Here is a 25,691-nt window from a genome sequence, read left to right on the forward strand (position 1 = left end):
GCTATCTCCGGCTTTTCAGAGTTTCTATTTCCTGATATCGAGACTGTTGCATCTGCAACATTGAATGAAGTAAAGATGTCTGCGATGCAGATTGGGGTTGCGAACTTGGCTCTTCCCTCGATGACAACAGATATAAAAGGTATATGTCCTAAATGGCTACAGCGAAATCTCTAAAATGTTTTATTTTCTATGTTTCTATTGTTTTGTAGAGACTGTTTTTCTTACTATAAATGTAAAGGCTTTACAAAAAGTTGTGAAGGCGAGACTGAAGTCATTTCGGCCACAAAAGTCATAAAAATCCGTTCGAAACATTTCTAGTGAGTCTGAAAGCCTGGTGTCTGAAAGTCTGGCGAACTAGATACGATAGCCGCATCAAGTGGTTAAACGTCCATGTGTTTTCGGAAGAGTGCACCTCACTCCATTGTAAAATGTCCACTGTCGAAGTCCATTGTCGGACTAGTGCCCCTCATCCCCCCCGTAAGTTCGTAGATATTTAACCACTTGACACGGCTAGAAGCATGAGAAAATTTTATTAATTTTTATCGCCGTGAGACCGTGCACTGGAACACAGGTACGACAATCTGTATTTTGTTAGCACGTTTAGGATGTTACGGAGCTGTTATGCCTGTTGCAGACCGCGACCTGTGGGTGATGGTGGTATCTTCGTCGCCGTACGAGCACATGATCGGGAAGCCGGACGTGAAGTACGTGGCCAACATGCACGGCAACGAGGCCGTGGGTCGCGAGCTCATGCTCCACCTCATCCATGTGAGTACCGTTCACGTTCACCACTCTAACTCGTTCCTGCTCAGACTTAACCTGTGTTTAATTGTTTAGTTTACAAAAAGCGAGCCCCTACCGGCAGAGTCTCAAATCCACGACTACCGTGGATATACTTATATTTAAATTCTTACTTCTACAGGGTTGCAGAACTCTTGATCTGTTGAATTTTTTAACAATAACGAACATAAATTTCGAGCAATGTTTATTATTCCATAGCACAAAAACGAAGATATAGTTCACTTGTTTTTGTCAGTGTTGCCAACATTTTAGTTAATAAAAACGAAAAATCATGATCAATAGCCTAACTGACGCAACACTCTACAGAACCTTCCACACAAGTTTCCACCTTCAGCTGGGTTATATCTTTTATTCTGGCGGCTTATGACGTCATTGTCATGGCCCTACGTCAAAATTACATCTTGTCTTACGAATGACAAATTGCATAGAATTTTAAGTTATGCTGATGACCAATTATGTGGACTGGTAATCTTGTTTGTATGTGGGTCCATTGCCTCGATGTATTTCGTAAAAGAAAACATTGTCTGTTGCAGGTCGTACAATTATCTTTTTCTGTTGTACTATTGGCCAGTTTCGACTAAGGGTCATTATCAAGTACATATGTAGTTACATTATGCTCCATGTTACATCAGATGTGACGTGATAATCAATTTGTCACTTCATCTGCGGAGCCACACTTCAGTATCAGCGTCCTCTCTGCTGAATGGCAGGCCTAAGTGGCCGTGCGGTTAAAGGCGCTGCAGTCTGGAACCGCAAGACCGCTACGGTCGCAGGTTCGAATCCTGCCTCGGGCATGGATGTTTGTGATGTCCTTAGGTTAGTTAGGTTTAACTAGTTCTAAGTTCTAGGGGACTGATGACCTCAGCAGTTGAGTCCCATAGTGCTCAGAGCCATTTGAACCATCTACTGAATGCCATCGAAAAGACAGTAAAGTAGGGGGAAGATCCACGTAGAAGAACTGGAGGGCAAAATTAACATCCATTTGTTACAGAACCACGTTACATGATGTGCGAAGTTCAAATAACTTATGTCAAAACAGCGTCTTTCACATGAATGAAAACAGGTCCTTACGACTTCTATGGGTGGTAAGGTAACCATGTTCTGTCTGAAGTTCCCACATCATATAACGTGGTTCTACGTGGATGTTATTTTCCCCCTCAAGTTACACTATGTACATCGGTCTTCCACACATTTTACTGTCTTTTCGATTGTATTGAAGAAAGAGCATGCTAACGCTGATGTGTGGCTCTGCATGTGAACCAACCAACTGATTTGCATCTCACATCTCATGCAACACGGTCCATATACTACACATGTGTGCCTAATAATGACGCCATTCTCGAAACTGGGCAATAGCACAACAAATACGAAGATGAAAACAGCCAACAACGGAAAATATTTTCTTTTGTGGAATTCAGTGCATCTAAACAACATTCGGTTCAAATGGTTCAAATGGCTCTGAGCACTATGGGACTTAACATCTGAGGTCATCAATCCCATAGAACTTAGAACTACTTAAACCTAACTAATCTAAGGACATCACCCACATCCATGCCCGAGGCAAGATTCGAACCTGCGACCGTACGGTCGCGCGGTTCTCGACTGAAGCGCCTAGAACCGCTAGTCCACTGCGGCCGGCCCAACATTCGGAATCCGTCGCAAACTGTCGGTTCTGTTTCTATGCAAATCGTGTGTATAATTTATTGACTGAACTTGATTGGAAGGACGTGGAGGCCTAAAAACATACTAAAATAAAAATACTTGAAAATACCAAAATAAAAATCATACAAATTTTTATTCTGATGTAAATTGTATCAAACGATTCCGTTTGATCAGAGGATTACAAAACTGTAATTGGATTTTGATCGGCAAAGTATTATGATGTTTACTAGTGTATCTTTATGTATGTTCTAATTAATTAATAGTAACTAAAATATCATCTTTTAAATAAAACTGGCTATCAAGATGGAGGTATCTGGGCCTCTTGCTTATACTGAAATATCTTAAATACTTCAAAAGACTTTTCTAAAAACTTGTCAGAATTAAAACTAACAGTGGTCTCATATCAGGCTCCTCGGGGTTAGTTCATGGAAGCTAGCCTCAACAAAGCCCTTAACGTCACAGAGAATAAGAGGTAATTGTGACTTCTATACTTGTTAGTAAGGCTGGGGATAATTTCTAAAAGGGAAACCAAATGCGGAAACGTGAACCACACGGAGAAAGCTGAGAAAATAAAAACAATTAAATAACCGATATAAAAGTGGATATATAATTTCAAGCAATGTAATGTAATGAGGGAAATTATATGTTATATTACATCAGAAACAATTTTCATCACACAGAATTTTATATCATAGTTTACGACGGAGTTTTCCTCTGAAGCTATCGATTATGAATGGATCAAGTGGTCCCAATCGATATCGAGTTTGTGAGAAAATCGCCGAGTTCAATGGAATTATACCACACAGTGCAGCAACTGCTACATTTCCAAAGCATACTGTACCGTAAAATTATTAAGATTTCCACATAGCACACAGTTTATCCGTGCCTTTTGACCACAAAAGCAGCTGCATTGAATGATTCTATGAGATGCCGGCCCGTTCTCACATGCAGCTGCAGTCAAGATTTTCATATTTTCCCATTGTTGATAGGGAGCTAGGGATTGAGTCAGCCCGTGGATCACTGTGGCACTACCGACACACAGTCCAGAATTAACGTGTCAAATGAGTACTCGAAAATCCTTCCATCAAGCTGCTAGCCACTGTTACACATTTCTGTTCATGCGACTAGTCGCAGCGTCTGTTTACTTCTGGCATAAGAAAGATCATCAGCGTTTATTGATTGGCAGTATCTGCAACCCTCCAGGAGCGCGATCTATGCGAACAAAGAGATTAGTTCTTCTAGAGGAAACCCAAAAAGCATCCCACAGACCGTACCACTGTATGTTCTCCCAGACAAGGTCACCGTCTACCAAAGAACGCTTTGCTCACTGGATCGGTAACCTCATACCAATCAGGGTGGACCTATCATGCCAATTGATACGTTTCCGGCCTCTTCTTTTTCTTGTGCCATTATTCTGCATCGGCGCAAGGACGGTATGCTTATTAGCGGATTTGGCGTGGTTTGTCAAAGGGCTGTCCGAATGCCCTTTCTGTCGCCACACCATCTCCTCCAGGACGGAATAAGTGTTTCCCAACTACCTGCGTGCAGTGCTATTTATGTGGAAGTAAGCGAAAATTTTCTAAATGTTTGCGACTCGTGTAACTTAGGGGGGCCGTGGATACCAGCCAGATATTCACCCGATGGGATTTGGGAAACCGCCTAAAAACCACATCCTCTCTGGCCAGCACACCGATCCTCGTCGTTAATGCGCCAGGCGAGTTCGATCCGGGGCCATAGTACCTCACTGTCCCTGATGCGGTACTTTAACACACAAAGATACCCGGGTGGGTGATACCTTTTCTGCATCTGCACCTCCAGTGTAGTAGCTCTGGCGGCTATTTGCTCGTGGGATTTTCTGCAGACTTCGCTTAACTGACGGTTTGGATACATGTCTGCTAGCCTAGTTTCAGAGACGATCCGTGTCAGTCTTGTTGTAGGTCCAGTACACTTTCGTAGCGGACCTTAGGAAGGAAGGAGAGTCAAAATGTCTTCTGGATATTGAGTTTATAACTGCCGAAACATTAGTTACGTGGACGAAATGACCTGAGCAAGTCCGCTACGGCTTTTTGAAGAAACGATCCCTTTGTGAAGTAAAAATGTTGGAAAACCTAAATCTTTATATTCGGGTGGAGGTCTGGCCTCTGTTCCTACAGATATGTCCTGCACCGGTTTAGGAACAATGAGAACACAACAAGTTTATTAATAAGTACATAAACAGTAGCTCCAGACTAGAGTAAATTAATTACAAAAACTGTTTGTAGTCGTTCGTGGTAATCACTGAATTTACCCAAATTCGTAAATGAGCCGACGGCCCTAATACGGATAAATTCAAAGGTAGAATTCACTCTGTAACGTGCGATAATGGCGACTGCCAATACCAAAGTCCTTTAGCGGTCTTCAGCGTAGAGGCCACTACCCGGCGATGACTGAGGTAGCCATTGGCGGCCACAGCGATGAGTGGCTGCTGCATGGCATCTATGGTTCTGATGTTTTCCTTAGCGACAACACTGATTAATGGATCTCGTCTGTGATCGGCACTTGGCCCAGAGGATTCGAAGGAAAAGTCTTGCCTGGAGAGGCTCGGCGTCAGCCTAAATACCGAGCAGCGCCAGGATACACCTTGACCTATTTGCAGCAACATGACCCGCAGAAGCCAGTCGGTCTGCAGGGTCGTTGACCTGTGATGGCGCACACGCTATGACCTGCCAGAACGGAGAGTGTTTACTAGTGAGGCCACTGTGGCTTTGCCGGGTTAGACCATTGGCATGATGCTGACGTGAGAAGGGTTTCTGGCACAGGGAGGGCAAACGGCCCACACACAGCACCTACAGATGAACAGAGTCCAATCACCAACTATGGTATTTCAATCGACTTGGAATATGGTGCTTCCCACCCATAGTGCCTCAGTCATGCTCATGTACACTGCTGGCAGAAACACAAAGAATGATGTCACATGACATGGAAGATAACGTCACGGAGACTCGAAGATTGGGCAATAACAGGTCAGAAATGTTACGACTGCTGTCCAAATTACCGGCTAATAGAACCGTGCACTCCATTGCCGTCCCCATACCATCGCCGGCTCTGCAGCCGAGCGGTTCTAGGCGCTTCAGTCCGGAACCGTGCTGCTGCTACGGTCGTAAGTTCGAATCCTGCCTCGGGCATGGATGTGTGTGACGTCCTTAGGTTAGTTAGGTTTAAATAGTTCTAAGTCCTGGGGGACTGATGACCTCAGATGTTAAGTCCCATAGTGCGTGGAGCCATTTGAACCTATACCATCAAGCCAGGTGCTGGGCCAGTATAACGACGAAGAACTCAGTCTGGCAATGTTCGTTCTCCTCGAAGCCTGCGTATGCAAATACTTCCACTGTGACGCTGTACACAGATCTGAAAAGAAGGAGTGGTGCCACTTCTATGTCCAGTGCTGCCGATGCGACTCTGCTGACGCGCCGAGTGAAGCTACAACAAAGGTCGCCCTACAACTGTTCACGGTGCTCCAGACATAGTCGCACGGTCTATGTGGACACGTGTAGTCTGGGAAACGACTCAGATTTCTGACTTAAAGAATCTGACATAGATATACAATTATGCATGGACAAGCGAACAATATGTCCCTCTTCTTGGACGCTAGTCCTTGTGGCACTGTTAAGAGTATGTAAGTGGAGCAGACACGGACAGGGGGTCACACTAGCGAAGATATGAGCTGCAAATGGGGAAATCCATTGAGACAATCGTCTTTGACAAAGGGCAGATTATTATTACGCAGGGCCTATGAAGGAGTATCTCGAAAACGTCGAAGCTGGTCGAATGTTCAGGTGCTAATGTTGTGTGCATCTACGGAAAGAGCAAGAAGGACAGTGAAACTACCATTAGGCGCTGAATGGTTGGACATCCACGACTCTTCACAGAACGTAAGGCTCGGAGGCTTGTTTGCTCTGTAAAATAAGTTAGATGGTGATATGGGGCATCTCCGCCGAAAGAGCTGGTGCCCCCTACCTTCCAAACTTTACAGAAGCTATCCTGCGAACCTAGAAAGGAGTGCTAGTTCTGCAAGGTTCGCAGGAGAGCTTCTGTAATGTTTGGAAGGTAGGAGGCGACGGACTGGCGGAAGTAAAGGTGCGAGGACGGGGCGTGAGTCGTGCTTGGGTAGCTCAGTTGGTAGAGCACTTGCCCGCGAAAGGCAAAGGTCCCGAGTTCGAGTCTCGGTCCGGCACATAGTTTTAATCTTCCAGGAAGTTTCATTACGCTTAATGTTTCTTGGAAGTCCGTAAGTGCTCTCACTGTCAGACAGTATATGAGTGTAGTATGGATAATTTGTGCTCCATTTTACGCAAAAGGTTGTTTTTCACGCATCTCAATGTTTATGATGTCATACGTCCTGAAATACGTATCTCACAGTGCTGTAATTTTGCAGGTACATTCAGTGGTATGTGTGGATACTGTTTGTAGAATGTATTGCCAATATAGTTTGTGGTAAAAAAAAATTAAAACGTCATGCCTGATGCTGAAGCTTTACTGCATGGACAGAGAAAATGCAGCAAGCGATAAACTTTTTTCCTTCCATTATTTTGTGCGAGGTGTCAGCGAGAAACAGTTTCGCAAAGGTTTGTAAGTAAAGTTTGTTGTAGACCGTTATGCGCTCTCATCCCCAAATAACAGATGAATATATTCTGGGTAATTTGCACGTCGCGAGTCACGCTGTCTCAAAAGATAAAATACTGTTCCTAACTGTAATACTTGTCTTACTGCGTTAAACCTCTATCTTAAGATTATACCTCTTATTGAATAGATAGTGACAACATTTCAAATCTTTAAATTCATTCGATAGCTGTGTGCAGTATTAAAATCAAATTTTAGTTGCCCCTAGAAACCATTAAAGTGTCAACCTGGATTGGGACGGGGGTAATCGTTTATTAATACAGTACAAGTCCTTTTTTTCCCCTCTGCTTGATAAAGTCGTATCGCCGACATTGTTTTCAGTCCCCATTGTTTTAGCTTGCCTCAGTTCCCTTCCGCTACAACGTTGGGAACTTGACGAACAGATACATAAACAGAAATTATGTATGTATGATTGTAAGAGCGCGACGGCTCCTTCACGTTTGTTTCAGTGTGAATGCACTAATATCGTCCGAACTCCTACGGAAATCAATAATTTGCGAGTGCGAGGTTAATGGGCGAGGGACGCCGCATTGCAGCGTGCCGTAAGGGTCAGGGACCGCGTCAGGTTGCAGAAGCGGTTAAGGCAACTGCCGATGAGAAGCGGTAAATCCAGGTTCGAGTCTCGGACCGGTACAAATTTTCAGTTCTAGGCACCACTGCACTGCTACAGTGCCCTGTGCCGCTGGAAGTCACGCATTCCCACCCATCCTTTCCCTTTCTTTCCCCATTCTCTATTTCATATAGAAGAAATTATATATGTGGAATAGAGGTCCGCAGTATATTAGATCAATGCTCGTAGTGCAGCGTTCCAGTTTCACGGCTGAAGACATTTCCTTCCATGGACTGGATTACGAGAGCGAACTCTCGCTTCGGACTTGCTGGTGTCCGCCAGTTTGCGCCCAAGCCGCGAACGTGAGAAGGCACGTGAGTAAGCTGTCTGAAGCCCTACTCTGATTGCTTCAGAACGGGATTAGAGAACCCGTCAGTGAAAGTAGCCACGTAACCGCCACTCTCACGTATTTCCTTCTGGAATCACTGCAAAAAGTCCCTCTGTGGAAGCACAGTTCAAAAGACAAGTATCTGCATGACTGTGATGGAGGAGATGTAGTCGCTGAAAAGTTGTGGAACAAAAAACACTCCATTACAAAGATTAAAATATTCAGAGGTAAGTAACTTGCTTGTTGAGATACGGAGCATTCTCTCATATGGTAGCCATCTCTGTTGGGACTACAGGAGGTGTTCTGTGTTTACCATCTGTCTTACACAGTTCCTCAGTCCTCCTTTACAAAGACTCAGCTCGTAGCGTAAACATGGCTACCCTCAGATTTGGCCACACACGTTCCTGCAACGTGAGTAGGATGTCGATAAGTGAGGTGTTAAACCCTTGGTAGAAAATTAGAAACATTAAGATCAGATAGATTCTAAACGGGGATACGACGCCACTGTCCCACCTCGATTAATTCGTATGTTAGGAAACGTCTGGGTTAGACTGTACCATACGAGGCGTGGAAAGTACGATAGCTCCCCATCCTGCATCCTGCATACAACACACCTGCAATCTTTCTACACGGCTGACGTTCTCCAATACCGAGGCTAATTTGTTGATAAAGAGCGACTGTTAATACGTTTGGTTAAGTCCACCGCCCACAAATCTGTCATCCACAGTCCCCGCCCACACACTGATACTAAAGCAGACCCGATAACTTGCTTGCATGATCGCTAGAGGCTTTGCATTTCTCCACACGTGTTTCTGTGATAATTTATAATTCTACTTCGCAAATAAAATGTAATCTCAGAACTGCGGATTATCAGCACTCAGTGTTAGTGTTCACCCGTAATCTGAACTATAATCTGACTATGATTGACGTCAGCGTTATAGTCAGTGGTCTAAGTGCAAATACACGAGCCACCATTAAGAAATAGCCATCGAACTTCTACACTACTAACCGTTCTCAACACAAGTGAAATGAGCAACACTTCAAAAGACACGTCACTATCTCCTGTAAGAATAGAAAAAGACAAAATCGTCGTAGATTCCTGCGTTTGTCTGAACAGCACGGTGCTTTACCAGGCTATACCATAGCTTTCTTCCGATCATTGAACTGACCTATCCAGCCAGATATAGGGGGACCTACATTTTAAAATAAAGTCAGATCGACGGTACAACTCGGCATTTTTCACATTAAAAAACACTGCCAGAAGTTGAAGTGATAAGAGACAGATAAAAATCCTGGGACAGGAACAATTTAAAAAATAAAAGTATGGCCTGTGTACTAGCATATATTATTATTATTATTAGCGAATGTCCCCATGGGAAAACGATAAGCAGGTGATTAACATTTCTTAATGTTCTTCTTATTTTCCCAGTATTTCTTCATTGCCTCCCCAAAGGCCTTCTTCCTTTCTTCGGTCCACTTTGGTCGGAAAGGTTTAGATTCCGTCTCTGGAGTAAACTTCCACTTGTCGATTTTTCTTCTGAATGTATCCCGGTCTGATGTGTTTGTTATGTCAATTTTTGCCTTTTTCAAATCCTTCTTAACTTCAGTTACCCAGGGTATTGTTGCCTTAAGTGATGTCATATAGTCCAATAGACGTTTAGTTAACCTGTTTCCAGGTAATCTGTCTATATGTCCATAAAACTTCATCCGCCTCTTCCTGATATCTGCCTCGATGTTTGATATTTTTTCGGTTGTCTCGGTAGTCTGCAGCCTGTATCCATCTTGTGTGTATCGTGGTCCTAGGATTTTTCTAATAATTTTTCTCTCTACTTTCTTAATTTCGTGTAAATCTAATTTTCTATTCAGGGAGAGTGTTTCACTTGCATATGTGACTGTTGGTTTGATGACTGTGTTGTAGTGTCTGATTTTAGTGCCTTTTGATAGACATTTCTTGTTATATATATTTTGAATAAGTCCGAATGCTTTCTTGATTTTCTGTAATCGGTTTTTTTGTGCTATTTTCTCAAGTCCTGTTGGTTCAATAACTTCACCGAGATACTTAAAGTGCTTGACTCTAGTTATTTCACCATACTTTGTTTTTAGTTTCGAAATATCTAATTTTGAGCAGATGAATTCTGTCTTCTCAAAGGAGATTTGCAGGCCAACCTTCTCAGCACATTCTTTAAGTGTCTCAATTTGTTTTACTGCTGTTTCTTCACTGTCAGTTATAATTGCCAAGTCATCTGCAAACGCTAAATAAGGGATGTTCAATTTTCCTTTACCTCTTCCTAGTTCAATTGGCTTCCACAAGCTTTGTTTCCTTAGTGTTACTTCCCACTCTTTCATAACTTTGTCCAAAACTATATTGAATAATAGTGGTGAGATCCCATCTCCTTGTCTTACTCCTGTTTTAATTGAGAATGGTTCCGAAATTTCCCCTCTGAATTTAATTTTTGATTTGGTTTCTGTTAGTGTTTGTTCAATTAGTTTTCGGGTTTTAGTGTCTAGGCCTCGTTCTTCGAGAATGTGACATAGAGACTGTCTGTCTATGGAATCGTATGCCTTTTTGAAATCAACGAATGTGCAGATTATTGGTTTTGACCTGATTGCTTTAATCTTTAAAATAGTTTTAAGGTTGAATATCTGTTCCGGGCATGATCTATTAGGACGAAAGCCTGCTTGGTAATCTGAAATTGTATGTTCTAGTTGTTCTTGTGCCCTCTTTAGGAGACATGCAGATAGAATTTTGTAGGTAACTGGTAAAAGTGAAATGCCTCTGTAGTTGTTTACGTCTGATCTCTCTCCCTTTTTGTGCAATGGGTGAATTAGTGCACACTTCCACTCCTCTGGGATATTTTCTGTCTGCCAAATTTCTTGGATGATGCTAGTGATCTCTTTTAACGAATTTGGACCAAGGTTTTTCAGTAGTTCAGCTACAATTCCATCTTCTCCCGATGATTTATTATTTTTGAGTTTTCTAATGTGACTATAAATTTCTTCTTGAGATGGTGGTAGTGAAGTCTCATTCGTGTGTTCTGGTTGTAATCTGGGGAATCTTGTACTTGGTTGTGGGCAATTTAGGAGTTGTGAGAAATATTTAGCTAGTTCTTGGCAATTTTCTTTGTTAGTTAGTGCCAATTTTCCATTCTGTTTCCGGAAGCAGAGATTTTGTGGAGTGTATCCTTTGATTTGATTTGCGAATATTTTATAAAAATCTTGAGTGTTGTGGTTCTTAAAGTTTTCTTCAATTGTGTTTAGCTGTTCATTAAGGTATTTTCTTTTAGTTTGTCTAAGTATTTTAGCTGTTTGTTTTCTCACTTTGAAAAATGTTTGTTGTGTGGTTTCTGATTTGTCACAGTTGTAATTTAAAAAGGCTTGTTGTCTCTCTTCTAATGCGTTATCACAATTCGAATTCCACCATGGATGCTTGGATATTTTCTTTAACGGAATCAAATCTCTTGCTTTCTGTATAATTTTCGTTCGGAAATCTTTCCAGTTGTTTGTTGGTTGTTTATCCCATGCTTCTGTAATTTCTGATTCCTTGATATTTTTCAAGTCAAATTTGGGAATTAGTGGTGATTTCCTTTGGCGTTTCCTTTTTGGAGTGAATTTAATTTTAACTCTGGTAAGGTAGTGGTCAGAATCTATATTTGCCCCTCTGCGGACTTGAACGTCGTGTATTTCTTTCTGGAAGTCATAGGAGATCGCAACATGGTCTATTTGAAATTCACCAAGCTGAAGGTTTGGTGATCTCCATGTTTTTTGTTTCTTGGGGTCTTTTCGAAGTGATGTTGTCACGATTTTTAGGTTGTTTTGCTGACATAACTCGATGAGTCTCATGCCGTTCTTGTTTGTGAATTTGTGTGCAGGGTAATTACCGACTGTTTTTTTATATTTCCTCTCTTTGCCAATTTGCGCGTTGAAATCCCCTAGAAGAATTTTTACATCCTCCTCTGGAATTTTGGACATTTCAGTTTCGAGTTTTTCCCAAAATTTTTCTGTCTTCTCCGGTTCTTTTTTGTTGGCAATGTTGGTAGGTGCATGAACATTAATAAATGTATATATTTTGTTGGTGTGCTTGATTCGCATGGTCATTAGTCTGTTACTGATTTGATTTATGTCTATAACAGAGTCAAGGGTGTCCTTATTTACAATAAAAGCCATGCCAAATATTGCAGCTCCTTTGCCAATTTTCTTGTCTGTTTTACTTTTAAAGATACGGTAATTGTTGTAGTCTATTGTTTCTGAATCAGTGAATCTGGTCTCTTGGAGAGCAAGGATTTGAATTTTCTGTTTGTTGAGTTCTGTTGTAAGATTATGAAGTTTGCCTGTCTGAATTAGTGTCTGAATGTTAAAAGTGCCAATAAATGTATGGGACTTTCGTGGACGTTTACTAGAGAACTCCGACTTTCTCTGTCGTACGAGCCCAAGCTCCCCAGAATCCGATAGCTTGGTTGTCGCCACAGGGCGAGTGGATTGGCCACCTGGGGTAATATTAATTTTACTTGTACGAATCATACTGCTTGTAATTAAGTTCCAGCTAATGCTGGGTAGTTAGAACCAGGGATTGTTAGTTCCTGGAGCTTGGTGTTCAGCCGCACCTCACATGGTGAACAGACGCTGGCCAGAGTACCGGTGGTTGCCACACAGACGTGTCTGGGCTTTTCAATATGCTTTATCTTGTTGATAATGCTTGCCTCTTCCGCCAGTTCCGCCGTACCGATGATCTTCATCTCCGTCTTCACTACCGTTGAGGTCTTCGCCGTATCCCTGGCAAGGGACCCTCACAAGGTACTATCACCCGGGCCAGGTGAACCAAGGTTTTTTTACGAGGTGTTACTCCTCCCCCTCCTCCTTTTACAACCGGGCTTGGGACCGGCTTAGGCGGAGCATATATATACATTACTGTCCATAAATTACTACACCAAGAAGAAATGCAGATGATAAACGGGTATTCATTGGACAAAAATATTATACTAGAACTGACATGTGATTACATTTTCACGCAATTTGGGAACATAAATCCTGAGAAATCAGTACCCAGAACAACCAACTCTGGCCGTAATAACGGCCTTGATACGCCTGGGCATTGAGTCGAACAGAGACTGGATGGCGTGTACAGGTACAGCTGCCCATGCAGCTTCAACACGATACCACAGTTCATCGAGAATAGTGAATAACGTATTGTGACGAGCCAGTTGCTCGCCCAGCATTGAACAGATGTTTTCAATTGGTGAGAGATCTAGAGAATGTGCTGGCCAGGACAGCAGTCGAACATTTTCTGTATCCAGAAAGGCCCGTACAGGACCTGCAACATGCGGTCATGCATTATCCTGCTGAAATGTAGGGTTTCGCAGGGATCGAATGAAGGGTTGAGCCACGGGTCGTAACACATCTGAAATGTAACGTCCACTGTTCAAAGTGCCGTCAATGCGAACAAGAGATGACCGAGACGTGTAATCAATGGCACCCCATACCATCACGCCGGGTGATACGTCAGTATGACGATGACGAATACACGCTTCCATGTGCGTTCACCGCGATGTCGCCAAACACGGAAGCGACCATCATGATGCTGTAAACAGAACCTGGATTCGTCCGAAAAAATGGTGTTATGCCATTCGTGCATCCAGGTTCGTCGTTGAGTACACCATCGCAGGCGCTCCTGTCTGTGATGCAGCGTCAAGGGGTAACCGCAGCCATGGTCTTCGAGCTGACAGTCCATGCCGCTGCAAACGTCGTCGAACTGTTCGTGCAGATGGTTGTTGTCTTGCAAACGTTCCCATCTGTTGACTCAGGGATCGAGACGTGGCTGCACGATCCGTTACAGCCATGCGGATAATATGCCTCTCATCGCGAGGCCGTTGGGATCCAGCACGGCGTTCCGTATTACCCTCTTGAACCCACCGATTCCATATTCTGCTAACAGTCATTGGATCTCGACCAACGCGAGCAGCAATGTCGCGATATGATAAACCGCAATCGCGATAGGCTGGAATCCGACCTTTATCAAAGTCGGACACGTGATGGTACGCATTTCTCCTCCTTACACGAGGCATCACAACAACGTTTCACCAGGCAATGCCAGTCAACTGCTGTTTGTGTATGAGAAATCGGTTGGAAACTTTCCTCATGTCAGCACGTTGTAGGTGTCACCACCGGCGCCAACCTTGTGTGAATGCTCTGAAAAGCTAATCATTTGCATATCACAGCATCTTCTTCCAGTCGGTTAAATTTCGCGTCTGTAGCACCTCATCTTCATGCTGTAGCAATTTTAATGGCCAGTAGTGTAATATAAACATCGACTCTGCGTATAAGCCATCCTTAGAAGCAGTAATGTGACCATCTGTCAAAAGCGTGGAGAACCACGTTTTGTAGCGCTGACGTGCAGGAACAGAGTCAGTGAGGCTGTGGGAGGCACCGACAGAGATATGGAGCCATCCGACTCCAATGCTGTGACCAGATGCGCTATGTTTCTCGCTTGAGGAATCATAGCGCCAACAGTCCGATCAAAGTAGTCGCACAGATTTTCGACTGGGTTTAAATCTGGGGAGTCTGGTGTCCAGGAGAGTACGGTAAATTCGTCCTGGTACTCTTCGAACCACGCGTGTGACACGCTGCAGTGTCCTGATGGTAGATGCCATAGTTCTGAGGAAAAACGAACTGTTTATAAGGGTGGACACTGTGTTAAACTAAAGTCCCTTCCAAACTGACGAATTCACCCAGGGAATGACATGAAAACATTCCCCAGACCATAACATCCCTCTTCCGGTCTGCACTGCTGTACACGCCAACGACCGTCTGTCAAATGGAGTATAAAAAGTGATTCACCTGAAAAGGCCCTCTGCGCCGATCAGTGGACGTCTAGTTGCGATAATGGAGTGCAAATTCCAGCATTCGTCGCCGATGAACAGCGATGGTGCAGAAACCACTGAACCTGGTGACTGCTCCGGAGGCCCGTACGCAGCATCTTTTGTGAGAGTGGTCAACTCTGCAAGATTACCATCTTCAGTATTTTGTGTGAAAGGAATCTAACTAATCTCACTGTTTTAATTTATATTTCACAGTCGTTTATCGTCTACAGCAGAGTGCAGCTCATAAGCAATGGCTTGTCATATTGCTAGAATGTAATTATGTATTCCATTAAGGATGCAGTGGGCTGCGAATGGCCCAGTGTTCATAATACACTGACACGATTTTCTGACAGCAGAGATTATCATATGTCAGGTACTGTTCTGTTTCCAGCCGATTTCCTCTGTTTTTTTTTCCATCTTCGTGACTACGAAGATGTACATAAGACATGACCGTTGCATTCGCCGATCCTATATGTTCTCAGTTACCAACCTTGTCACTGATACGTGATCCGATTTACGACATGCGGATGGTAACGTATTCCTCAGCGTGCTCTCTTTACTCCTCTACTGCTACAACAAGTGGAAGAGACTCTTGCAACGTGGTCAAGTGTTCAGTGAAACTTGTCTTCGTTTGTTATTAAGCTTATAAGGCCACTGAATCAGGATACGAGGAAGACTGACTTACAGCACGTAAAGACATGGAAGTGTCTCACATTTTCTTATACACCCATGATGTGTAGTACGTATAGGTATCCGAAACAAAATCAGTGAGATACTTTTGTCTTTCTTCCCCTTATTACAAATTTCACGTGGAAAATCTAGCATTATGTAGTTGAAGTTCCTAGACAAATCCCATTGAATGCCTCACTGTTCTGAGCTATAGATATATGTTCTTGGGACACAGCATAGTCGTAGACTTGGAGTTGCCTTGAACTTGGAGGAATTTTTCGTGCTATTCTAAACGGTATTAAAATTCCTACAGCTACATATCCTCTTACGTCAAACTGCCAAATGTGTTAGTTGAAATGGCTCTGAGCACTATGGGACGTAACATCTGAGGTCGTCAGTCCCTTAGAACTTAGAACTACTTAAACCTAACTAACCTAAGGACAGCACACACATCCATGCCCGAGGTAGGATTCGAACCTGCGACGTAGCGGTCGCGCGGTTCCAGACTGAAGCGTCTAGAACCGCTCGGCCACAACGGCCGGCTCTGTGATAGTCGGGTTCGGGGGGGGGGGGGGGGTACTTTGATTCGTGACTAATTACTGTAATTTGAAAAGTGGAAAGTACGGAAGCAGAGTTCACCACGTTAACACAAGGCACAAATGGAACAAAACTCCAGAAAATAACATGTTGTTGTGTTAATGTAGCTATATTGATGAACGAACGACCTAGGTCGTCCCCTGAATATGAAACCAAGGCGCCGAACTGCGTTATGACTAATAAATATACGTTAAAGTTGGTGGTTACGGAGCATTCTTATAGTTTTAACTGTTTAACATGTTACTCATTTAAATAGTATTTGTTGACTCACCTGTTGCAGCACTTTGCAATGATGTGAATCTGTCTTCGCATGTTGACAAATTATTTCGTATATTCTCCTTCCAGGTTTCGAATAAGAAAGTTTTTTAGGTCCAAAATAGAGCTACACAGTACACACTCTGTTGTGTTTCCTGTGGCAATAATGTGATCAACAGTATCATGATAAAAACTTTAATTTTCAGGCTTTATGTGTATTAGGTCTCCATTTAGGAATTTTGTAAGTATGTACTTTCTCATCAGATATACACACTAAAGTTGCGTTTCTCTTGCAGAAATATGTTCTCATCTACATCGTAAGATAATTTTAAATTAAGGTATACTTTGTAATTGTGATACTAAATGCAATATAGGAAATATATGAATGAAGACACTGATGGAAACAGCTTAAGTGCTCTACTTATCTCGTGATGCCGCCCCCCCCTCCCCCCCCCCCCCCCTCACGGAGTGTAAGAATAAACCTCATGTAAACATCACACTATGTATTCTTACACGTTTGGTGGAACCTTATTGGAATTCGTTTCACGTGGAGCGGAAGCTGTCTCCAGTACAGTAAAGTACGATAATGAGGATCTGTTTCATGCTGTGCGTTACGCGTACATCAATTCAGCGATGATATAGGGCAGCAGTTTTAAAAAGAGACGAGCAGAGAAACAATATAGCTTTGAATGTCATTTAATTTTTAAACAGAAGGGAATAACACATGGACGGAAAACGTAACATGCTCTCGACCTTAGCTAACATAGTATTGCAGTTAAAAACAAGACTGGTGAAAATTACTGTCTTTAACAAGGGTAATTTTTCTGCATGAGCTATGTGTGGCGTAAAAGTGCACTGCTGATTTCCCATGTAGTTAAATATAGAAGCCACTGAAGGTGTTGCAGTCAGTCGTCTGATAATCTCTGTAGGCCCACTCCTCCCATATCGGACTCCGAGGAATAAGGTACATTTCTGTATTACTACTTGATAAGGAGGCGATAATCAGCAGAATCCCATGTCATCAAAAATCAGCATTTCCTTCATCTCTTTTATGACGTGCTGTTCTGCATTTCGCCATCGTTCGGCAGTGATGTGTCACAAGGCTTCGTGCATTAGTTCCGGTACATTTGGCAGCTTAAATGTCTTATTATTTCTCGCGACGAATCTCTTAACTTGGCTCCAGATCAGCTGTATTGGGTTCAGATTGCAGTGTTACGGTGACAACTGTAAAAATGCAGCATTTGTTCAGTGTACTGGAAGCCGCGATTACGATGCTTATCACACTGGCCTGTGTGAGACGACACCTGTCCTACAAAACAATGGGCATATTCAAATAAACAGTATTTGATTTTTAATTTTTCTCCAAAAAATTTAGTTGTGTAATGTTTTCTTAACTTCAACAATCTTTTATAAAATATCGATAGTTAAATATGTATATTTCTAATGAAAACCATAATTTTGAGTCGATATGTAATTAGAAACTAGAAGACGTGCACTTTTCTTGAAAAATAATGGTTAAATATGAGTTAATTAACATATACTTAATGAATTTCACATTTAAATGATTTAGGTATTCAAACCAAACAAAGAAAATTATAGACACAATGCGTTTCTAACTGCCGCTCGCTAGCTTCTACGATTAACTTTTACGACGCTACCGTTTACGCCACGCATGTATTTACAGCACCCTCCATTATATTTAGTACACAGTTATGAGCAGCGAGACAATTAGAGTACAAATGGCATTTAGAGAGACTGTGACTACACGCAATTTTTGAAATACAAATTACGTACCTAAAGTATGATTAAGAAAAACGTTGATGGCTTTTAATACATAAGACTGTCTTAAAGTTTCTTCCACAATGAGATAGTAATAAGATATCTTAATACCAAAGTTGGACCTACTTTAGGGCGACCAAATTATTTTCGGTGAAAACCGGGACACATTCACCCAGATGCCAATGGACACCTCATTCCACATGTACCCAGGTTTCTTAATTTTAAATATTAATGTTTTGTTGATACATTTTGTTAACCCGATTATTATAACTAATAAGAGGATACAAAAGATTGATATAATCTAGATTATCTGTATAATTAATGACATTTAATAAACGTATACAGTAATAAAGAAATGTATTACGATTTTACAGCCATTCAACTTTTAATCAATTAATATTAACATGAGCTTTTATATTACTGAGCACTTGTAGATGGAATTGACTATTCTTGGAGAAAAGGGTATTTTTTACTGCCTCCAGACTTCTTGATCATGTCTTTGTTCTTTGAGACACAGTGATAAAACTGGGCATTATGGGCTGGGATTGCAAATAAATACATTGCAATTATTACCAACTCAGAATAATGCTGAAGACAGTCACAGCTTTTTTAAAAAAAACTCATCCACTTCTCATGACATTCCAATTGTGTTTTTTTTTTTTTTCATCATTCCACTTGTGAAGACTTTCTTCAACAAAATTTGTCAGTATGCCGAACTGATCAAAGAGAATCGAATCATCGATTTCAATCTCTTTATTCAAATAAGAAACTGTCTCTTCAACACTTTCCCATTTTGGCACTCTCTTCAGTAACATCCAATCAAACACCGGCGATGAGGGTAAATATGAGGCGCTCCACTTGCTGAGATATTCTACACAAGTGTCATAAAATTTGTTTTCTCTAAAACTCCTTTCCGCTGCTTCTGATACTTCTGCTCTTTTAAGGACAGATTTAACATCAAAAGAAATGAGCTGCTGTTCTCTCCTCTTAGTAACAGTTTCCAGAGTATTTTTCAAAACATCATTTACCTCTATTACAATTTTCGTGCTTCCCTCAATTTCCTTTATCCCATGCTGCAGAGTGCTAAGCTGACTGTGAATGAACCATAAGTAGGCTTCACTTAAAGGGTTACTGAAAAACTGAACCAATATTTTGGGGGCTTTGTCTTCATTTAGGAAAAAATCTTTTAACGGTTCAAACAGGCGGATTACTCTTTCAACTGCTGGAAACAGAGATAACCAGCGAGTTTTCGAGTGACGCATTACATTCATATATTCAGTTCCCACATAATCGCAGAACTCATCACGCCTCTCTGTTCTAACAGTATATATGTAAAAGTGTGAGTATACCTCCATGACGATAGTTTCAACATCACAGCTTAACTGTCAGCATATGTCTGCACGTTATTGTGTAAAACATGTGTAGGGCACGCTATGCCTTCAATGTTTTCACAGAATGTTGCCTTTAATTTTGTAAATATGTTGCATCTGTCTTGTCTTTTTAAACCACCAAAGTTAGTGTTGGTGTTGCCTCCACAAAATGCCACACATTTATTTTTCTCAAGATCAAACATTTCGATAGTATTCATACAAAATCTAGAAATTTCGTCAGATGTTTCATTAGGTAGGGAACTCACCTTCAAAAGTTTGGTCTGAATTCCCTGATTAATATCGAAAAACTGAACAACAAACGGAAATATTTTAGTGGCCTTATGGTTGCTGGCACCAGTGGATATCCCGTAGAAAGAAGACTTTTTGATGTATTCAAGGCTTTCCTTTACACTCTGGGGAGCAATAACTCCTTTCACTAAGGCTGACACTTTAGTTCTTGCTGAACTAAACTTTTTTGCAATGGAAGAATCATCAAACATAATGCTGTTAAGCTTATTAGTACAATCACTAGATCTATAAGTTTGGTGATGTTTTACCGTGTGGTAGGCTAGTGTAAGCTCGGCTGCTCGAACTTTCTTCTCTTCACTTGACTGATGTTTCACAAAATAATTTTGTAGAGTTTTACTGCAGCTCAGTGCACTGTATCTGTTAATGTGTTACTTTGACCTGATGGATCAAGTATGTAGGAACGTCCACCATGACTTATACTAATAAAACAGTTACATACGGAACACTCTGCTTTGTAATCAAAACGACCTTTCTTAATGAAATTCCATTCCTTGGAATAACAGTCACTGAATTTGCAGGCACGTTTCGGCATTGCGTTTCACAGTACTGCAGCAATAATACCACTAATACGAGAAAAAACTATTGCAGTTTGTCTGACAAAACATGAACTACTACACTGTTCTAACAATGAGTGTGTAAGTGGCGCGACAATCGGACGGTTTTATAGCTCTGTTACAATAATACAACTTACTACTTGTTGGCCAAAGTACCGCTCAAAGTAAATTATTGCCTGAGTGTATTAATACTGATACTGTGATTACTAGTATGGGACAATGGAGGGTTTAGACAAATAAGCTAAAATATATTAATTTCTTTAATACAGCAAAATCCCAAAAATTTGAGAAAGTTCCAAGAAATGTATTTAAAAACTGAATTCCGGGACTTTTGAGCGTCCCGAAACAAATTTTCGGCACACCGGAACACAGGGATGAAAACCGGGACAATTCCGGTTTTCCGGGACGTTTGATCATCCTAACCCTCTTCCAAGAGCGGAATAATATCAGTGATGAGAGCTACGGCTGCTGACCAATCATTGCGTTTCTGGTTTATTCTTGTGATGACCTAAGTATAGTCAACTATAAAATAAAACCTCAGAGTTTTCTGGGGTATTTGTGTACAGTTTTGTAGACAGAGGAGCATTAGATTTTTACGTTATCAATGGAAGGCATAAATAATACATTTAGGATTCCCTGTGCCATACAAACTGTGGATGCCTTCATGTTCAGCTGCCCTTCAAAAAGTGAATCATATTGTGATCGCTATTTAAGTTTTTTACCACAGAGTTTAATTAAATTTTTCACTGATGCATATAACTGCTGTATAACCAAGTTCACGAATATCGTATGTTCTTTTGCAGTATCTGGTTACAAGCTACCACACAGACCCGTACATCAAGTGGTTGCTGGACAACACACGCATCCATATCCTGCCATCGATGAACCCTGACGGCTTCGAGGTGGCTCGTGAAGGCCAATGTGACGGCGGCCAGGGGAGGTGACTGTCATACACTTATGAGCATAGCTTCTCTTTCTCTCTCTCTTATCCTATTGTTTTACTGTTATGAAATCACGGTATGAGCTGTCTATTGAATGATGCTATGCTGTTTATTTAGTCGAAAACTGATGAATCTTCCGTTATAGTATCAGTTGTTCGCACACTTCTAAGCTACTGCTCATTGATGATTAAATCTCGCTTACAATAAATAAAGTCATTTAAAAATAAACGCAAACGACAGTCTCACTGATACAATATACTATCTCACGTTATATACAGGGTGTATATAAAGTCCGGGAACACTTTCAATTATTTATTGTACAAGAACCAAACATTGTACAGATATCATACATATGTCATTTTGAAGAGAACCCTGAACTTTTTTTTCTCCATGTATACCGCCACAGCGTAGTTTGGTAATTTGCCGATAGTCAGCGCTAGTCGCTAACATGGCGAGTTAAGGTGCGGAGCGAGATTTCTGTGTATTGGAGTTCGACAAAAACAAGTGTGCTACAACTGTTCAGCGGATATTTAGAACCAAGTACGGCAAGAAGCCATCAACAAGGAAGGCCATTTACCACTGGCACAACAAATTCGTTACGAAGGGGTGCTTGTGCGCAGCAAGGGGAAGCGGACGTCTCAGTGTGAGTGAAGTTGAACGTGGAGCACGTGCGAGAGACATTCATAAGGAGTCCAAAGAAATCGGTGCGTCGTGCATCCCGTGAACTCGAAACGGCTCCAATGACAGTGTGGAAAGTCCTGCGACGGAAGCTGTCTATTAAACCTTCAAATTGGAGCTAGTGCAGAAGCTCAAGGACGACGACAGAGACAAGCGTTTTGAATTTTGTTCGCAGTTGTGACAGCTGAATGAGGATGGGAATGGCATTGTTGATCACTTAATTTTTAGCGACGAAGCCACTTTTCACACTAATGGAAAATTGAACAGGCATAATTGTCGAATCTGGGGTACAAAGCATCCAGACGATGCATTGAATTTGAGCTTGATTCTCCTAAGGTAAATGTTTTTTGTGCCTTCACGTCGAAAATTGTACAGGCCATTCTTCTTCACAGAGCACTGTCACTGGACATTCCTACTTGAACGTGTAGCAATGGCTGATGCCTCAAATGTAATCGGACCCTCCGTTCATCTTTCAGCAAGATGGGGATCCACTCCATTTTCAGCGTGAAGTTCGTGGGTACTTGAACACGGAGCTGCTGCATCGATGGATCGGCCATGCTAGAGAAGGGGATAGCTGTTTGATGAAATGGCCTGCCTGATCACCAGATCTCACTCTGTGTGACTTTTTTCTGTGGGGACACATTAAATATCTGGTGAATGTACCGCCTCTACCACGTGATGTAGCAGAGCTCCAGGAGAGAATATGGGAAGTGACTGCTACAGTCGACGATGCCATGCTGGGACGAGTAAGGCAAGATTTCAATTACCGTGTTGACATCTGCTGGGTTACTCATGGTTTGCACATCAAATGTTTGTAAAAAAAAAAAAATAGAGATTCTCCTCAAAATGCAACATGTATGACATCTGTACAATGTATAGTTCTTGTGCAATAAATAATTTAAAGTGTTCCCTCACTTTATGTACACCTTTTATTTTTCTTCCACTGTAAATACACAAAACTGAGTGAAGAAGGAAAGGAAGCATGATATATACATGCCCCAACCATTCATTTTTTTAAAGATATTAACCAGTTTATATTTTGACCATGATGTGTTCAAAAAATGGTTCAAATGGCTCTGAGCACTATGGGACTTAACATCTGAGGTCATCAGTCCCCTAGAACTTAGAACTACTTAAACCTAACTAACCCAAGGACATCACACACATCCATGCCCGAGGCAGGATTCGAACCTGCGACCGTAGCAGTCTCGCGGTTCCAGACTGAAGCGCCTAGAACCGCTTGGCCACCGCGGCCGGCCGACCATGATGTGTCATCCACATGAAAAAATACCTACCATGCATGAATATGTAGGATTTTGTTTTGATACCGTTCTAGTGACCATGCTGACGATGTAATAATTAAATTCGGTACCTCAGACAGTTAATTACATAGCACTGACCGGGGCTTAACGTTTCTTAATTGCAAGGACTCGACTTTATTCCTATTCTTTCCTGCGTGCAGTCATGGACTACGAGTTGTGAGAGAAAAGTAATGAGACTGACAACACTGCGAGCGATATGGCAACTCTGAGTTGTTCTACTTGTGTAGACCGATCTGTTCATCCCTTCCAGATGCTCAGGACGTGTTTCAGCTCTGCACAACCATGATGTGATTTTCGAGAGCGCCATCAGTGAGATTTGTTTTTGTTGTGTGTTACGAAAACGGAACAGCAGCATTTAGAGCACTCGACTTTCATGCTGAACTTGGGGAATCCTCCCTTGACCTCGTAGTCAGAGAGACCTTAAAGACCAACTTTCCTTCAATTGTCTTTCTTGTTATTTTGTGCTTTCTTGTGGCTCTAACTGATGTTGAATCAACAGTGTAAGTTGTTGAAAGTTCGTTGAAATTATTTGTATTTTAAACCCTGGATGAACTGTTTGAAATATTGAAAATAACCACATAGCACATTATTTTTAGGAACCCAATCTCATTGTTTGAAACACAATTGCCACATTTATGTGGATACAATATATTTTTGAGCACCACATAAATAGTTTGAAGTCTTAAAAATAATCAGGTATCTCGTCATTTTTAAGAAAACAAACTGTCTTGTTATTAATCCACAGTTCCCACCAATTTCATAGAACTATTTTCGTTGAATTAACGCAAACCGAAACAATCAGCGTCGCTGTTTTTCTTTTCGACCTACCGGCCCGTTATATCCGTCATGTTGATTTGTAGTAGCTGAGCTCTACACCTGTTGTGCACTGACAATAACACAGCACGTGTCAATAAAATTCTTCTGGCCGTAGAAGCCTATGCTTACATTTAACACAGCACATGATTTCCAATTCGTCTTCACATTGTCCATTACTTTTGCGAGGAAATGTGCGTAGCGCTTCTGACTTGGGACTGTGAGACACACCAAATTCTTTTTCTTTTCTCTCTTTCCTGCCAAATAATTTTCACTTTCCGACGACTTACGATTATTTGCAAGTATTTTGCAGGCCTATTATCTACATATGACCCAGCTGCACATCTACTTCATGTATATCATTCAGAAGGGTTTTTGCCGGTTTGTTTCTCTTGGAGGTCCGGTTAGAGCAACGAATTTTTCTTCGGTAGTGTTTAATGCATAATCAGCTGTTATCACATATCCGCTGAAATACATTCGTCGTTTAAGTCACCTCTCCAGACTATGACTGTTTCCATGTTGATTTCTAATAAACAAGCTCTGCGGTTATTGTATTCTGCAAATATCGTAGCACTTTTTTCACTGCCTATACTGTTCGTCTCTCGGATTTCTGTCGAACTGTCTTAAATAAAACTCCAGATACCGTAAATCATGTTGGACTCGCATTCGGGAGGACGAGGGTTCAAATCCCCATCCAGATTTAGGTTGTGCGTAATTTATGTAAATCGCTCCAGGCAAATGCCGGAGCGATTCCTTCTCCATATTCTCGGAAACCGAGCTTCTGCTCCATCCATAAAGGCCGCGTTGTCAATAGCACATTAAACACTAATCGTCCTTCCTTCTTGCCTTCCTTCGTAAGTCGCATTTCTAGTCAGTCGCTGAAACTTCTGCATTTCAGAGCATCCCACTCGCTGAGCTTGTCTGCGTCTGTTCTGTTTTGTAATTGTAAGAAAACATTTTCACAAATCTGAAATCTTCTCCAACATCTCTTACTTCGGCTTCTGAACATATGATTATGTTCATTGTCTTTATGTTGCCTTTATTCCTTCATAACATGAACTCATCTGTGGGGGCAATGACAATGATTTGATGCTGCATGTCATCAATACCAGGAAGGTCAATTGCTGAGCAGAGCATCCTTAGCCCACATAAGAACTTGTCACATTTACCGTTCAATCTTCTGCTAAAGTGATGCAAAACCACAGGTGCTTCTTCCAGGTCTACAAAGCCACTAGTTGTTTCACATTTCCTCTTAATGTGCAATGCTGCTGAATCCATTTTGCAGTTCTTAGCTGGCTATTATGAACACTAAGGTGCTCTAGTATCATTTCTGGCATCCATGATGTTAGTTAGCTAGTAAATTAGATATTTTACACATAAGTTCCTGTATTTTAATCAAAATGATTTAGAATGAGCCAGTAAGTTTCATGCACGTGGTTTGTTACTGTGTACAGCTTCATGCTGGCCATTCACAGATAACTAAAAAACAC

The 25,691-nt window shown here is 41.6% G+C and overlaps 1 protein-coding gene across 3 annotated transcripts in view; it reads left to right on the forward strand.

Annotated features, from left to right (window-relative positions):
• The window catches only part of LOC126196424 (carboxypeptidase M-like), a 293,433-nt gene that overhangs the window by 169,381 nt on the left and 98,361 nt on the right, over window positions 1-25,691 (forward strand). For all 3 annotated transcript variants that reach the window (XM_049934563.1, XM_049934564.1, XM_049934565.1), the window contains exons 3-4: window positions 635-768; window positions 21,251-21,387. In XM_049934563.1, coding sequence (XP_049790520.1) covers window positions 635-768; window positions 21,251-21,387 — 271 coding nt within the window. The remainder of the gene's footprint in view (window positions 1-634; window positions 769-21,250; window positions 21,388-25,691) is intronic.

This window comes from Schistocerca nitens, chromosome 1 (genome assembly GCF_023898315.1).
Source record: "Schistocerca nitens isolate TAMUIC-IGC-003100 chromosome 1, iqSchNite1.1, whole genome shotgun sequence".
In the NCBI taxonomy this organism is placed as follows: Eukaryota; Metazoa; Arthropoda; class Insecta; order Orthoptera; family Acrididae; genus Schistocerca; species Schistocerca nitens.